Below are 14446 nucleotides of genomic sequence, written 5' to 3'. Positions count from 1 at the left end.
ACTAAACTCTCCAGGACACAGGCCCTCCAGAGCCGAGTTTGGACACCCCTGCTTTAAGTAAATATATAAAAATACTAAATATAAATGTGTTTATAATAAAAACCTACAACTTAAACTTGCTAAATTATTAATGAAACCAACTAAATCTAAACTGATATGTACAGCCAATTTAAAAGTAGTATCAAAACAAAAACTAATTTAAAAATGCAAAACTATAATAACCTTGAAATAGAAATGCAAGTATAATAGACATTGATGTGTAATTTTCTGTCTTGGCTTATTTGCAGCTGGACTGCAGTCACGTTTTTCATCTTCAGTGCACAAGAAGAGTTCTGGAGAACCGCTGGCTTGGGCCCAGGATAACCTTCGGGTTTATGTCTTGCCCTATTTGTAAGGTAAGTAAGCTGAACTTGCATTGAGGGCATTTTAATAAAAGCAAAATTGCAATATGGCTTAGTGAGAATTACTTTTTTGTGGTTTAATCAAATATATTCACTGCATGTTTCAAAAAGAATTGTGGTTTCTGTGCAGCCCATGATTTTGTTTTCAGTGTCTAAAGTGCTTCGGGTTCCAAGTAATTGCTGCTGCTCAGAAATTCTTATCTATATTCACATCTGCTTTGAGTTTCGGTTAGCTTGTAAATACAATTAAACAATAGAAATAAAAGATGCCACCTAAAAAAATTATACATTAGTCATTTATAAACTGACTGGTTTTTTCAGATTATCAAAGATTCAAGGGATAGTTCACACAAAAAGGAAAATTAAATGATTATTTACTCACAGCGATGAGAGCTGTGCACGTTGGACAGTTCATTAAGGATCTATCGCTGCATCTAATCTCACTATATTTGTTAAACGTAATATTTAATTCATCTTGTCTATATATAACGACATCTTCCCCTACTCTGGTCTTTTGAATCTTACTTGTTCTCGGGTAACATGTTTTGGCTGAGCACAAAGATAAGTTAATATATTAATAATGTAACCGCGAACACTGATTTTGCACATGTGACTGATTGCTTGCTTTTATTTCCTATAATATATAAACTTATTATACTTTTATAATGGCCATTGTTGATTATTAAAACTGATATTCAGCAAAAGAGAGGGTATGTTTCGTATTTTCAATGAAAATGAAAAGAGGCAGTTATGATATAGGCTCCAAAATGAAAATAGGCAGTTCCTTATATCATGTTTTCAATATTTTGTTAAGAAAGTGAAACTACGTAGCCAGGGTAAGGTGAATGAAGTTATAAAGTATACTTCTCCCTTTGAAGATTTACCCGGCAAGTCCTCGGGAGTTTAACCATTTTCAGATGTCTCCGTTTTCCCCCATCCTCACTAACACGGAGCTGCAGTTTTTTAAAATGGGTTTTTAAAATGGTCTCTTCTGTGTTTTCAAAAAGCTCCTTTTTCAGCACTAAAAACGTATTAGTGTAAGATTTCATTTTAAAACGGTTTGCTAGTTATTTTATTATCAAGACCTTATATAAACTTGCTGCTGCTTTCAGTGATACGTCACATAAAATGGTAGTAAAACACACATTGCTAGCATTTAACACTGAATATAGCACATAATCAGTACCTGAGGCGATCATTGTCAGTGTAATTTATGCTGTAGTTTTGTTGCTAAAACAGAAATGTCATGCATCGCCATTGCATTTAATAGGACAAAAACTCCTTTTAACATGGAAAAGAGTGTCGTAGTGCATAGTCTTGGGACACTGTTAGAATCATAGTGATTACAGGATAGTAAATGTTATAGTAATTGTGAGCTTGTGTGATGTTTAAGAAAAATGCGAAAGCATGCTAAATAATGCGATAAACAACACGTTTCAAATTATTTCAGGAAAAATATATATAATTATATATAAAAGAATTTATACATTAGTCATTTATAAACTGACTGGTGTTATCAAATTATAAAATTTTAAAGGAATAGTTCACCCAAAAAGGAAAATTAAATGACTCATGTGGTTCCCAACCTTTACACAGTATCCTAATTACACATGATGCAACAAGATTCTTTTTGTCTGTCCACAGCAAACGTTTATTTAAATATCAGCCACTGCACTCCCAACCAAATGGTATGGTTTTAATCCTATTATTACATATTAAACCTCTTTAACATTGTTAAACGCTACTGATGTTGTTGGTTTTTCACAGACTTTCATTTTCAAACCATTTGCTGATGCTGCATTTAGTAGTATGGCAATAAAAGTCACGTAAAATGGTTATCAAACTTGCATTACTAGCATTTAACACTGAATATAGCACATAATCAGTACCTGAGGCGATCATTGTCAGAGTAATTTATGCTTTTGTTTTGTCGCGAAGTTGCAGAAATTGAAACTTTGTTTCTAAAATAGAAATGTCATGCGTCGCAGATGCTTAGGACAAACTCCTTTTAACATGGAAAAGATAGCTTTTGTCGTGTGTCATAGTGCATATTGGTAGGACACTGTTAGAATCATAGTGATTACAGTATAGTAAATGTTATAGTAATAGTGAGCTTGTGCGATGTTTAAGAAATATGTTATATGCGATAGCATGCTAAATAATGTGATAAACACAACAAGTTTCAAATTATTTCAGGGATATATAAAGCATTACTTAAGCGTCTGAAAGTGAACAGCCATGTTTTAATGATGCATGAAACAAATCAGACATTTTAACAGTAGCTGAGTCCCAAATGGCACACTATACATTATGCTCTTATCTACTATGTACTTACACACTCAACAGAATAATATATGTTTGTAGTGTCGTCCCAAATGGAACACTAATGTTTTTTTTTTACTTAGCGGAAATTCAAACTGTTTCCCAGATGCAGTTTGACGGTTGCCAGATTTGTGAAATAAATGACCAAACTACCATATAATTCCTTCCATGAGTATAACCACGTTCACTATAGGGAGGTGGTATGATCACTCTCGTAGGAGAATACTGCTTACACAATTCAAAACAAATAGTGTCCGAATGCTCCACCCCTTTCACTACGTGAGCAAAGTAGCGGCCGTTGAGTGCATGAAGTGTTCAACATTTCACACTTCATTTTACTGGTTGAGTAAGTGCATCATCCGGGTATTTAAAGTGCACTAGAGTTTTCAATGTGAACGCACTGTTTATACTACAAAATGGCACAGAATAGTGCATAAGTATGCGATTTGGGACGCACCTAGTATAAACCAGGCATAGACGATCTTGATCCAGTAGGGCCGGTGTCCTGCATAGTTTTGCTATAAACCCTAATCAAACACCTGCCTGTAGCTTTCTAGTGATCTTGAAGACACTGATTAGTTTTTCAGGTATGTTTGATTAGTGTCCCTGCAAAACTCTGCAGAGACACCAGCCCTCGAGGATCAAGATTGCCCATTCCTAATGTAAACAAACAAAATGGATATCACTTTGGTATAGTTCCATTAACCTGAAAACATCAAGACCAGAAGTTCTTTGCTGTCCTGTTGGTTCTTAACATGGCTTGAATGGTAATATTTCAGTCTCCATACTAAAATCGTATTGCTAAAACAGTTGTTTGTACAAGAAAACCAACATGTCCACTTTGCTTGTTTTCAGATATAAGCGTTAACATGTAACTACATGTAGCTCAATATTTTTAATATGCTGAAAAACTTTTGTATTAAATCACTCATTTATTATGCACAATTGCAATATTTCGAGAATTTACATATATTGCGATACCCTAAGTAATGCTATACACATTTGTATTGCTTTGTATACTTTTTGATACCTAATAAATATATTTAAGTTTAAATAAAAATGTACCAAAAACCACAACAGACCTGGAGCTCTTTAAAAGTTGCATTTTATTATTAATAAAATTAAATTAGCAAAATTTATTTAATTTTACCAATGAGCAATTCTTTGCAGGCTTATGCAAAAACTTGGGCACCCCTCTGTGGCTACATAATAATGTGCTCTTTCTTTATAAAAGATCACAGTAAAATGCCATTCTGTTTCTAGAGAATCTAGATAATGTCATGTTTTTTAGACAGAAATACGTTGTGTAGCAGTATTGAGATGTATGAAATTAAATTGAAACTGAAAAATAGGCTATGCAAAAGTTTGGGCACCCTCTCTTTTTTGTGGATTTCAAAGCCTGTAGTCACTTAATGCTGGTTGATTACAACACAAAATTGATTTGAGTGACTCAGTGAACCTTAACAATCCCAACTCAGATCCAACCAATCATGAAAAGGGATATTTAAGATAGCTGATTGCTAGTTGTGCTTCTCTTTATTGTGAACCTGAAAGTAGCAACATTGGAACCTCAAAGAATTTCCTAATGACCTAAGAACTAGGATAATTTACCAACATGAATTAGGAGAAGGATGCAAAAACTATCACAAAGGTTTAAAGTCTCTATCTACACAGTCAGAAATATAGTAAGAAAATGGAACTCCACAGAAACCGTTTTTATGAAAGAAAAATGTGCTAGACCAAGTAAAATATCTGAAAGGCAAAGGCGAAAAATGGTTAGAATGGTCACAGACCACCTTCAAAGAGCTCCAGGAATATCTTGCTGCTGAAAATGTCATTGTACATCGTTTCACATCCGTGCATTCTCCACAAAGAACAGCTCAATGGAAGGTGATGCAGAAGAAGCCTTTTCTGCATTCTGCCAATGAGAAGAGCCGTTTGAGGTATGCAAAGGCTCATCTGGACAAGTCTGAATCATTTTGGAAAAATATATTGTGGACAGATGCCACAAACATAGACGCTTTGCATGGTGAAAAAGAACAGCATTCTAGGAGAAGAACATCCCTAGAAGTACTCCCTACTGTAAAATATTGTGGGGCTCCATCATTCTGTGGGAATGGGTAGCAAGTACAGGTACTAGAAACCTTGCCAGAGTTAAAGGTCGCATGGATTCAACCCAGTATAAACAGATTCAAGAGGCTGAAGTTTGGCCAAAGGGTAGGATATTTCAGCAGGACATTAACCCAACGCAGTTCCAGATCTACCAAGGAACTCATGGCCAGACACGATACAATATTCTAGAACAGCCATCCCTGTCACCAGACTTGAACATCATTGAAAATCTATGGATTGATTTAAAAGGGCCGTTCACGCTTGGCACCCATCAAACCTGACTGAACTGGAGAAATTGTGCAAGGAAAAGGCCCAAAATGCCTTCAGCAAGAATTCAGACACTTATCCTTTATTTTAAGAAGCGTCCACAGGCTGTTATTTCAGCAAAAGGTGCCTCTACAAAGAATTGATGTCATTATTCTGTTGGGGTGCCCAAATTTTTGCACCTGTTTGTTTTTGTTATAATTTAAATTGCATTGCATCAAACTCAAATGTTGCATTTCCCTAGGATATAAAATATATGCAAATGAATTAGCTGATTAGAAAGGTCAGCAAGCTATGGCTAGTAATTATAGTAGTAATATACTGTAGTAGTAATTAATTTAAAAAGTAAACAATGTCATTCCATAACTTTGACTTTCTTCCATAAAAAGGTTGATTTCGAAGAATGTTTCAGTGACTAAATTCTATATGTTTTTTTATTTTAGTTTATGTATTTCTTTAAAGTCAGCGTGTAGTAAAAATTAATCTGTATTCATAGTTCATAGTATTGACCTTTCAAAGAATTGGCACATGTTAGTATTTATAAACAACATAAAATTTCCATTGTTATATCAAAATCACCCTAATCATGTGTCAACGGGTTCTGCGCAAACCAAATCCAGTTTAAATCCTTTGATAATATAACCTGTTTATGATATTTAACATGTATAACACACACGTTTTCTTCCCAGAACAAAATAAACCATTTGGTTCTAAAAGACCTGCTGGACCCCATCAAAGAGCTGTACGAGGATGTGAGGAGAAAGGCTTTAATGAGGCTGGAGTATGAAGGCCTACACAAGAGTGAAGCCATCACAATGTCCGGAGCTCGATTCTTCAACAACCCTGCAGGATTTGCCATGAATAGATATGCGTACTACGTCTGCTTCAAATGCAAAAAGGTTAGATCCTCATTTCACTTTCTGAAAGTTAAAGTTCTGTTGTGCTTATTCAGAGATCTTCAGTGGAACATAAAGGGAAATGAAGGAAGCTTTCAGAAAGAAAATAATTGGGTTTGAGTGAGCTGTCCCTGTAAGGATGTCTCTGTTTCTATGAGTAGAATGGAAAAACACGGGTGACAAAAGAGATTAAACGCTGCTCTCTGTTGTGGAGGAAGAGCTGTTTTGCTCGGCATGTTGGCATGAAATGAGATTTAGAAGAACAAGTGTCTAGTAATCTGTTTAGATGACATATTGCCATAATGAAGCCATTTCTCCAGCTGTTGTGCTAACAGACTTCTGACTCATCCAGGCTTATTTCGGGGGAGAAGCTCGCTGTGATGCTGAGGCAGGACAAGGCGATGATTATGATCCCCGTGAACTCATCTGTGGAGCCTGCTCTGATGTGTCCAGAGCACAGGTCAGTGGGACTAGGGACAAAAAAAACTGCTTGCTATTTTGTTTATGGTTCTGGATTAAATATATTAATGTGATGCAGAAATGGGGCCTAAAATATAGAAACTACAGTACTTTTAAATAAACAGATGAAGAATCGAAACAAGCACTGTGAAATAAAATAAACCCATGCATTCCAGAGTACAAAATGAATGAACGAACGAACTAAATTAAATGAAGCGAACTCAAACAAGCACTTGTTCCATCCCATGTGTTCAAGAGTACAAAATTGATAAATGAACGAACAAACTAAATGAAAAGAAACAAGGACTGGTTCCATCTCTTGTGTTCAAGAGTACAAAAGTGATGAAGGAACAAAATTAAATTAATGAATGAATAAACAAAATGAAACAAGGACTGGTTCCATCCCATTTGTTCCAAGAGTACAAAATTCACTAATGAACGAAACTAATTCAAATAAATTAAATTAAGTGCAGGAAACTAGCACTGGTTCCATCCCATGTGTTCAACAGTAAAAAATTGATGAATGAATGAACGAAATTAAATGAAGTGAAACGAAACCAGCATTGGTTTCATCCTATTTGTTCAACAGTACAAAATTGATGAATGAATGAAATGAATGAACGAACAAAACAAGGAGTGGTTCCATACCATTTGTTGAAGAGTATAAAACTGATGAAAGAACGAACAAAATTATATGAAATTAAGTGAAATGAAAGAAGTACTGGTTCCATCCCTTGTGTTAAACAGTACAAAATTGATGACTGAACGAAATTGAATTAAATGAATGAACGAACAGACAAACTAAATGAAACAAGGACTGATTCCATCCAGTGTGTTCAAGAGTACAAAATTGATGAATGAACGAACAAATTAAGTGAAACGAAACTAGCACTGGCTAACAGAATTAATAAATAAATGAATTAATTAATTAAAAACTAAATGAAATAATCAAGCAATGGTTCCAGTTATATGGAAAAATGGCATGAAGTATTAATAATAAACAAAAATATGTTGGGAAATTTAACTAGGAAAACCACTGTAACAATTTTTCCCCTTCAAAATTAAAATTAGCTTAAGTACTATGTATTACCATGTAATACATAACTGGACAACACTTGATCGTTTTGAATGGACTTGCACCCAGACATTTTTTTATCTAATTAGTTTTATATACCATTTACAATTTTTCTACATTTTTCCAAGTTTTTACCACAGATGTTATTGTACTCATAAACTGAAAAACTCCACTTTAAGGCTGAGTTTACAATCGAGTGTTTTTGTTTTAAAACTGAATTTATAATGAAACCACATATAAAAATAATGGTCAACCTTTTCAAATAATTTGCCTACATATTAATTTTGCTGCTGTCTACCTGCAATTGATATTACAGAATAGTAATTCAGCACAAATAGTTTTTTTTTTAATAATTTAATTTATTTAATTAGCCTTTTTTATCTGGATTTTGTATCACTGTGGTCTCTAAATATATGTAAAAGCATTTAAATCAAAAACATTTTCTACCATTTTTGTGTCCCGAGCTTTTTAATCCAATGTTATGCCATTGTCTATTATAGTTTTCTTATTTGAATTTTTGTACCCATTTTACAATTTCATGGGCATCTTGGCTTTTCTATCCAGCACTGTTAAAATCTCTTCAACAATAGCATTAGGGATGCTATCATGTTAAAATTTAAAAACGTTTCAATTTTAACTATTGATACAATGAATGCTGGCTTGTTTAAATAGACTTTGGCTGAATATGTATTACGATAATAACACAATGTATATAAAATAGGTCACACACCTAAGGATAAGTTCAGCGTCATGCTATGTCTGACTTTATTCTATACATGAATGTAATATTACTTAATATGCGTCAATTTGAAAAAATTGCAATCTTGTTTAAAATTTCTGTCATATGCTTGGTTTTGTTTAAATCAAAGTCCCTTTAAGTCATTTCACTCGGCGGCCATCTTTAGGCCCATTTCCACTGAGTGGTATGGTACTGTTCGGTACACTTTTATGGCCGTTTCCACTGTCAAAAGGTATACCGTACTGTACCACTTTTCCTGCACCCTTTCGAAAGGGTACCAAACACGAGAAAGGGTACCAAAAGGCAGAGCTAGACATGCACCTGAACGCTATTGGTTTACAGATATAGGTAATTCGCTCATGCAACAAGCCAGAATGAAAACAAAGGAACCACCATGTTTTGAATACACAGCCGAGAGATTACAGTGGAATTATTTATACATATAATAACGAGCCATGGTCGACCCGGGCTCAAACAGACCTTGTCATCATCTTGATGACCAGCCACAAAGCCAAGAAGAAGAGCAGATTTTACCCTGTGCCCCGTAGTTTTTTACGAGCCATTCTGAAGCGCGAGCGGTTTCGCTTTCTTGTTGGCGCTAGCCGCACGTCTATATTTTTCATAACAAACTTCTTGAGCTCATGAATATAACGTGCGCTTGATTGTTAACGTGCTTTTGGAAACCAGAACCTGTCAGAAACTGACAAACGCGAGAGTGACGCGAAAAAACAAAGGAGAAGCCGAAAAAAAGGAGCACTTTATTTTTCAGCAAACGTGAACAAACTGCCATGTTTAACTGTTATCATCAACTTTTGGACTATTATGAACTCAGAATAATGGAATTATTCTCTAACAAGAGGTTACATGTGCTGCTGAAGGTTAAGACACATATGAGAGGTTTGCTCTGACTGTGGACTATATTTCGTGTTGTTTTTGAACCTAAATAAGGACTAAATGTATGCTTTGTTAGTAATATATCAGAGACTGTAAGGGTCTGTATGTGTTCAAATATGTTGCATTTATTTATATGTAATTACAGACATTACAGTAGGCTATTTCGCACTGTCATTGACCTGCAGTTATAATCAACTCGTGTTCATAGAAAAGCTAGTAATAAACATTTATATAGAAGTATTTGTGTATGAAGCTGTTTTGTGAGAAGTGCTTCTTATATGATATGTGAACGACCCGTACAGCTTTACTGTAGACATTTTTTCGAGTGAAAATGACGTCATCTGAAACTTTGTCGTACACCACGCCCACCAAAAGACTACCATTGGTACCCTTTTAGCAGTGGAAACGCAAGCCTGATAAAGGTGACCCGTACCGATCCGTACCGTATCGTACTGTACCAGTCAGTGGAAACGAGCCACTTGAAAGGCCCTTCAGGCAGTATCCTCGGGCATTCTATTTGATTGGGAAAACATCAAATTCTCCAAAACTGCTTGCCAAGCTTACTATTAAATTTAACATTAGGAATCACCAATAAAATGAAACAACAACGGCTACTTTTGTTTCATTTCTAAATGTTCGAATCACACAAAATCTGCAGAAACTCACGTCTGGTCCAAGCCCCCTCCCCTGGAGAATCATCTGTCTATAGCGATTGATGATTGGCTCCTGTACTAGAAGGCGGGGCTCCATTCGCCATATGACCGTTACACATTTCATATGAGTGACATATCGTGTGTATTCTAGAGTCTTTGGTTAAATTTAGCAATCACAGAATCACAAAGTCTGGAGCGGCATTTCTTGACAGAACAGCTGCGATTCATTATAGGTCATGGAAATGCAGCTTTTAACTCAGTGAAAGTGACATTTGGCTTAGATTGTGAACTCTATATTATTTTCATGATATTTATGCACAATTACTACCCCAAAATTGTACATTTCATGCGTTTAGCATTACAACCATTATAGTTCAGTTTGATTGTTTTTTAGAAAGTGATTGACTCTGTTTGTGTTGACTAGTCAACTTCGAAACCGAGAACGCAAATGCTTGCAAGGTATGTGCTCACGTGGAACGAGTGTGTTTACACATCTTTCTTTTTGTTCCAGATGTGCTCCAAACACGGGACCGATTTCCTGGAGTATAAATGCCGTTACTGTTGCTCCGTGGCAGTGTTCTTCTGCTTCGGAACAACGCATTTTTGCAACGCCTGTCATGATGACTTCCAGAGGATGACCAGTGTCCCAAAAGAAGAGCTGCCTCATTGTCCTGCTGGTAAAATGCTTTAACACAAATTTGTGTCTCGTTTTGTCTGAAACTCATGTTCTCCTGTTGAATTATGCCTTTGTTCAATTCTGTTTTCAATTATTCCTTTTAACTAACAAATTGGCGAAACAGAATGTTGACCTTTTTGTTTCATTCTTGTCTCATAGGACCAAAAGGAAAACAGTTAGAGGGAAGCGAGTGTCCCCTGCACGTGGTACATCCTCCCACTGGAGAAGAGTTTGCACTGGGATGTGGTGTGTGTAGAAATGCACATACCTTCTAAAAAAAACAACACCGAGGTCCTGTGTTGATCTCTCTAAATATATATAAATATATATATATTCACCCTTCTGTGGCGGCCGATTCCCTCTTCAGCTCAGTCTGAGAGCAGATATACTGGATGTTCCATCCTGAGGGGGCTCTGACCAATCGCCTTGCTCCAGGGTGCATCCTCTCTCTCTTTAGATGCTGAAGAATTTAAAAAAAGAACAAAAACATTTATTTAAAAAAACAAAAAAAACGTGACGTGTTTGCATGCAGCCGTTGTAACCCTAGCGGCTTGTATAAACGTTGCACACCTCCCGACCACTGAAGTGTAACAATGTATGGAGGACTTTTGAAACTGAATTCAAGAGCACCGTGGATGGGCCGTGATTTCAGCTTCTCGAATACAAATTTAAGATTCTATTGTTGTATGTAAACTGAATTTGTTTTGGTAATCCTGTACAGTATTCCTTCACTCTGGAGTGCAACATGGTTTGACGGCTAAAGATTTAAAAAAAAAAAAAAAACATGCTATAAGAGGACTTTAGAATGTCATGCTGGAGGAAAATAGTGTACGATTTATCTAATCTTGTATATAATGTCAGTAACCCCTTCATATGTGTATTCTGATGTTGCTACTCTACACTTCAGTTTGGTTTGATAATTCTGGGTTATGTTTTGAGCCAGATCTTTTAATGAAGTGCAATACTGGGTGTGCCTCCTCGCAGATGTAAACATATGGAATGTATGTCAATAAAAGCCACTGTACATTTTTATACAGTGATAAACACGCTGTCGTGTTTCACCCTCCCCGTCCCTGGCAAGTATGATATTATTTCTGTAGTCAACGTTATTGAGGGGCTTATTGTCTGCGGTGTCTGCCCTTTTTGTCTCAATGATGTGGTATGAACCCTTTTTTTTTCCTGTCATTTAAAAAAATAAAAACTAAAGGTAAGTATGTTCTGCTTTTGTAATGTAAGTACAGGACTCTTTGGGGCCAGTCTTCACGCCAAATCAAAGGAACGTGAGGCAACATAAGAGATATATTAGAAATTGTGTCTATTTAGTGGTTGTTTTGGAGGCATATAGGAGGATATTTTGGAGGTGTGATAAACAGCTGCTGTAGAAAAAAACAAGAAAAAGAAAATTGCAACTTGTGAATCTGCTTTGTATTATTATCTGTGGATAGAGCTGAATGGTAATAATAAATCGGGTTCTCTGTTCAGCAAGGTACATTACCAAAGGTGTGTCTTTGTTCTTTTATCATTATTTATTCATGAAACGTGCAAGCAAAATAAACTGAATCCCAACAAAATGCATTTTATGAGCCTCATATAGGCAGGGTTTGGCTTGTTTTTAATAAGATTGTGCTAAGATAAGGATTGTTCTTTCCTGTAATACTTTCAGTATTTGCACATTTATTTGGATAGGTTTAAATTTAGCCATAAATTGTCAAATTGTTGCATCTATTTTTTGTGTGCGTGCGTGTGTGCGTGTGTGTGTGTGTGTGTCAGAGAGAATGATAATAAATGGGCTCGCAACAAATGTACGATTCTGATGGAGGCACTAAATCAGTTTCAAGGACCTTTATGCTGACTGTTCCCTGCTGGTGCTGAGCCATTTTTTAAAAACATTTCTAAAAACTAATCTTTTACATCAACACTTTATCTAACAAGCTAATTTCTCTGTTTATTCAATTTAAAGAACTGTATTTTTACTTTTACTGTGTTAATCAGAACTTGTCATATTACTTTCAATCGGTTCATTTGTTTTGTTAGACTGCTTCTATTGTTGTTCTCATTTTGGGTAAAATCGTCTTCTAAATAAATGCTAATAAATGTAGATTAAGGCTTTCAAAACATAAATAAATATAATTAATCAATTGTAAATACTTAGAGAAAAGATTAACTGCATTAAAATAAGCTAGCAATAATAAAGCAATACAAATTTGTTAAAATAGTATTCTGATTAATTACTTATATTACCTAAAGTAAATGTGTTTTTAATTTAGAATAGAACATTTAATAGAACATATTTTACATTATAATGCATAAATCAGGTGTTAATAAAAACGATATATATATATATATATATATATATATATATATATATATATATATATATATATATATATATATATACACATATATATATATCGTTTTTATTATTATACACATGTATACATATACACATATATACATACACACTTACTGGCCACTTTATTAGGTACACCTCTCTGGCTGCTCGCTAACGCAAATTTCGAATCCGCCAATCACACGGCAGCAACTCAATGTATTTAGGCATGTAGACATGGTCAAGACGACCTGCTGCAGTTCAAACTGAGCCTCAAAATGGGGAGGAAAGGTGATTTTAGTGACTGAACGCGGCATGGTTGTTGGTGCAATGGTCCAAAAAGAGAAAATACCCAGTGAGCAGGAGTTCTGTGAATGCAAATGCCTTGTTGATGCCAGAGGTCAGAGGAAGATGGCTAGACTGGTTCGAGCTGATAGAAAGGCAACAGTAGCTCAAATAACCACTCTCATTACAACCGAGGTGTGCAGAAGAGCATCTCTGAACGCACAACATACCGAACCTTGAGGCAGATGGGCTACAGCAGCAGAAGACCACACCGGGTGCCACTTCTGTCAGCTAAGAACAGGAACAGGCTACAATTGACACAGGCTCACCAAAATTGGACAATACAAGATTGGAAAATCATTGCCTGGTCTGATGAGTCTCGATTTCTGCTGCGACATTCAAATGGTAGCGTCAGAATTTGGCATCAACAACATGAAAGCATGGACCCATCCTGCCTTGTATCAAAGGTTCAGGCTGGTGGTGGTGGTGTGAGGGTGTGGGGAATATTTTCTTGGCACACTTTGGGCCCATTAGTACCAATTTGACATTGTGTCAACACCATAGCCTACCTGAGTATTGTTGTGACCATGTCCATATCCCTTTATGACCACAGTGTACCCATCTTCTGATGGCTACTTCCAGCAGGATATTGCACCATGCCATAAAGCGCGAATCATCTAAGACTGGTTTCTTGAAACTGACAATGAGTTCACTGTACTCAAATGTGGTGGAACAGGAGATTTGCATCATGGATGTGCAGCCTATGATGCTGTCAAGTCAATGTGGACCAAAATCTCTAAGGGATATTTCCAGTACTTTGTTGAATCTATGCCACGAAGAATTAAGGCAAAACTGGTCTAACCCGGTACTTGTAAAGTGGCTGCTTGGTGTTTAACGTGTATATGAATCAGATGCATGAAATGCAAACAGATGTGAGGAAAAAGAGCTTTTTATGAAATTCCTGCCTAAAAAGTATTATGTTGGCTTAAAAAAATAAATAACTAGCACATCTTCACTGAAACAATATATAGCTGTTTATAAAAATAACAAGAGTACCAGTGATATTAGGAATAGTAAGAAAAGGAATCATTAATAACGATAATTGTCATTTATTATTCAGCACTGCCCAGATAGCTGTTTATTTGGCGAGTAGACGGCTGTGCTACTAAGTGATACTTGTTACCTTTCTCCGCGCTTTTTAGGCTCCACCAATCACAGTCGTTTGTTACTTTTATGGTTTGTTGTTTGGAGCTAATTTCCATGACACTCGCATACTCATAATTGGAAACTTAAATTATAAACGTAAAAGCTTAAATATAGTGTTTAAACGTCGATTAGAAG

General features: G+C 35.8%; 1 protein-coding gene across 17 annotated transcripts in view; it reads left to right on the top strand.

Moving 5' to 3' along the window:
- Window positions 1-11990, top strand: part of mycbp2 (MYC binding protein 2) — a 239118-nt gene extending 227128 nt beyond the window's left edge. For all 17 annotated transcript variants that reach the window (XM_056464968.1, XM_056464976.1, XM_056464962.1 and 14 more), the window contains 5 exons: window positions 288-395; window positions 5789-5998; window positions 6348-6455; window positions 10327-10492; window positions 10651-11990. In XM_056464968.1, the coding sequence (XP_056320943.1) occupies window positions 288-395; window positions 5789-5998; window positions 6348-6455; window positions 10327-10492; window positions 10651-10766 (708 nt within the window). In that variant the 3' untranslated portion in view covers window positions 10767-11990. The remainder of the gene's footprint in view (window positions 1-287; window positions 396-5788; window positions 5999-6347; window positions 6456-10326; window positions 10493-10650) is intronic.
- The last annotated feature ends 2456 nt before the right edge of the window (window positions 11991-14446 follow it).

The sequence above is a fragment of the Danio aesculapii genome, chromosome 9 (assembly GCF_903798145.1).
Source record: "Danio aesculapii chromosome 9, fDanAes4.1, whole genome shotgun sequence".
NCBI classification, from domain to species: domain Eukaryota; kingdom Metazoa; phylum Chordata; class Actinopteri; order Cypriniformes; family Danionidae; genus Danio; species Danio aesculapii.
Note: the sequence above shows the minus strand (reverse complement) of the source record. Positions and strands in the feature narration are given on the sequence as shown.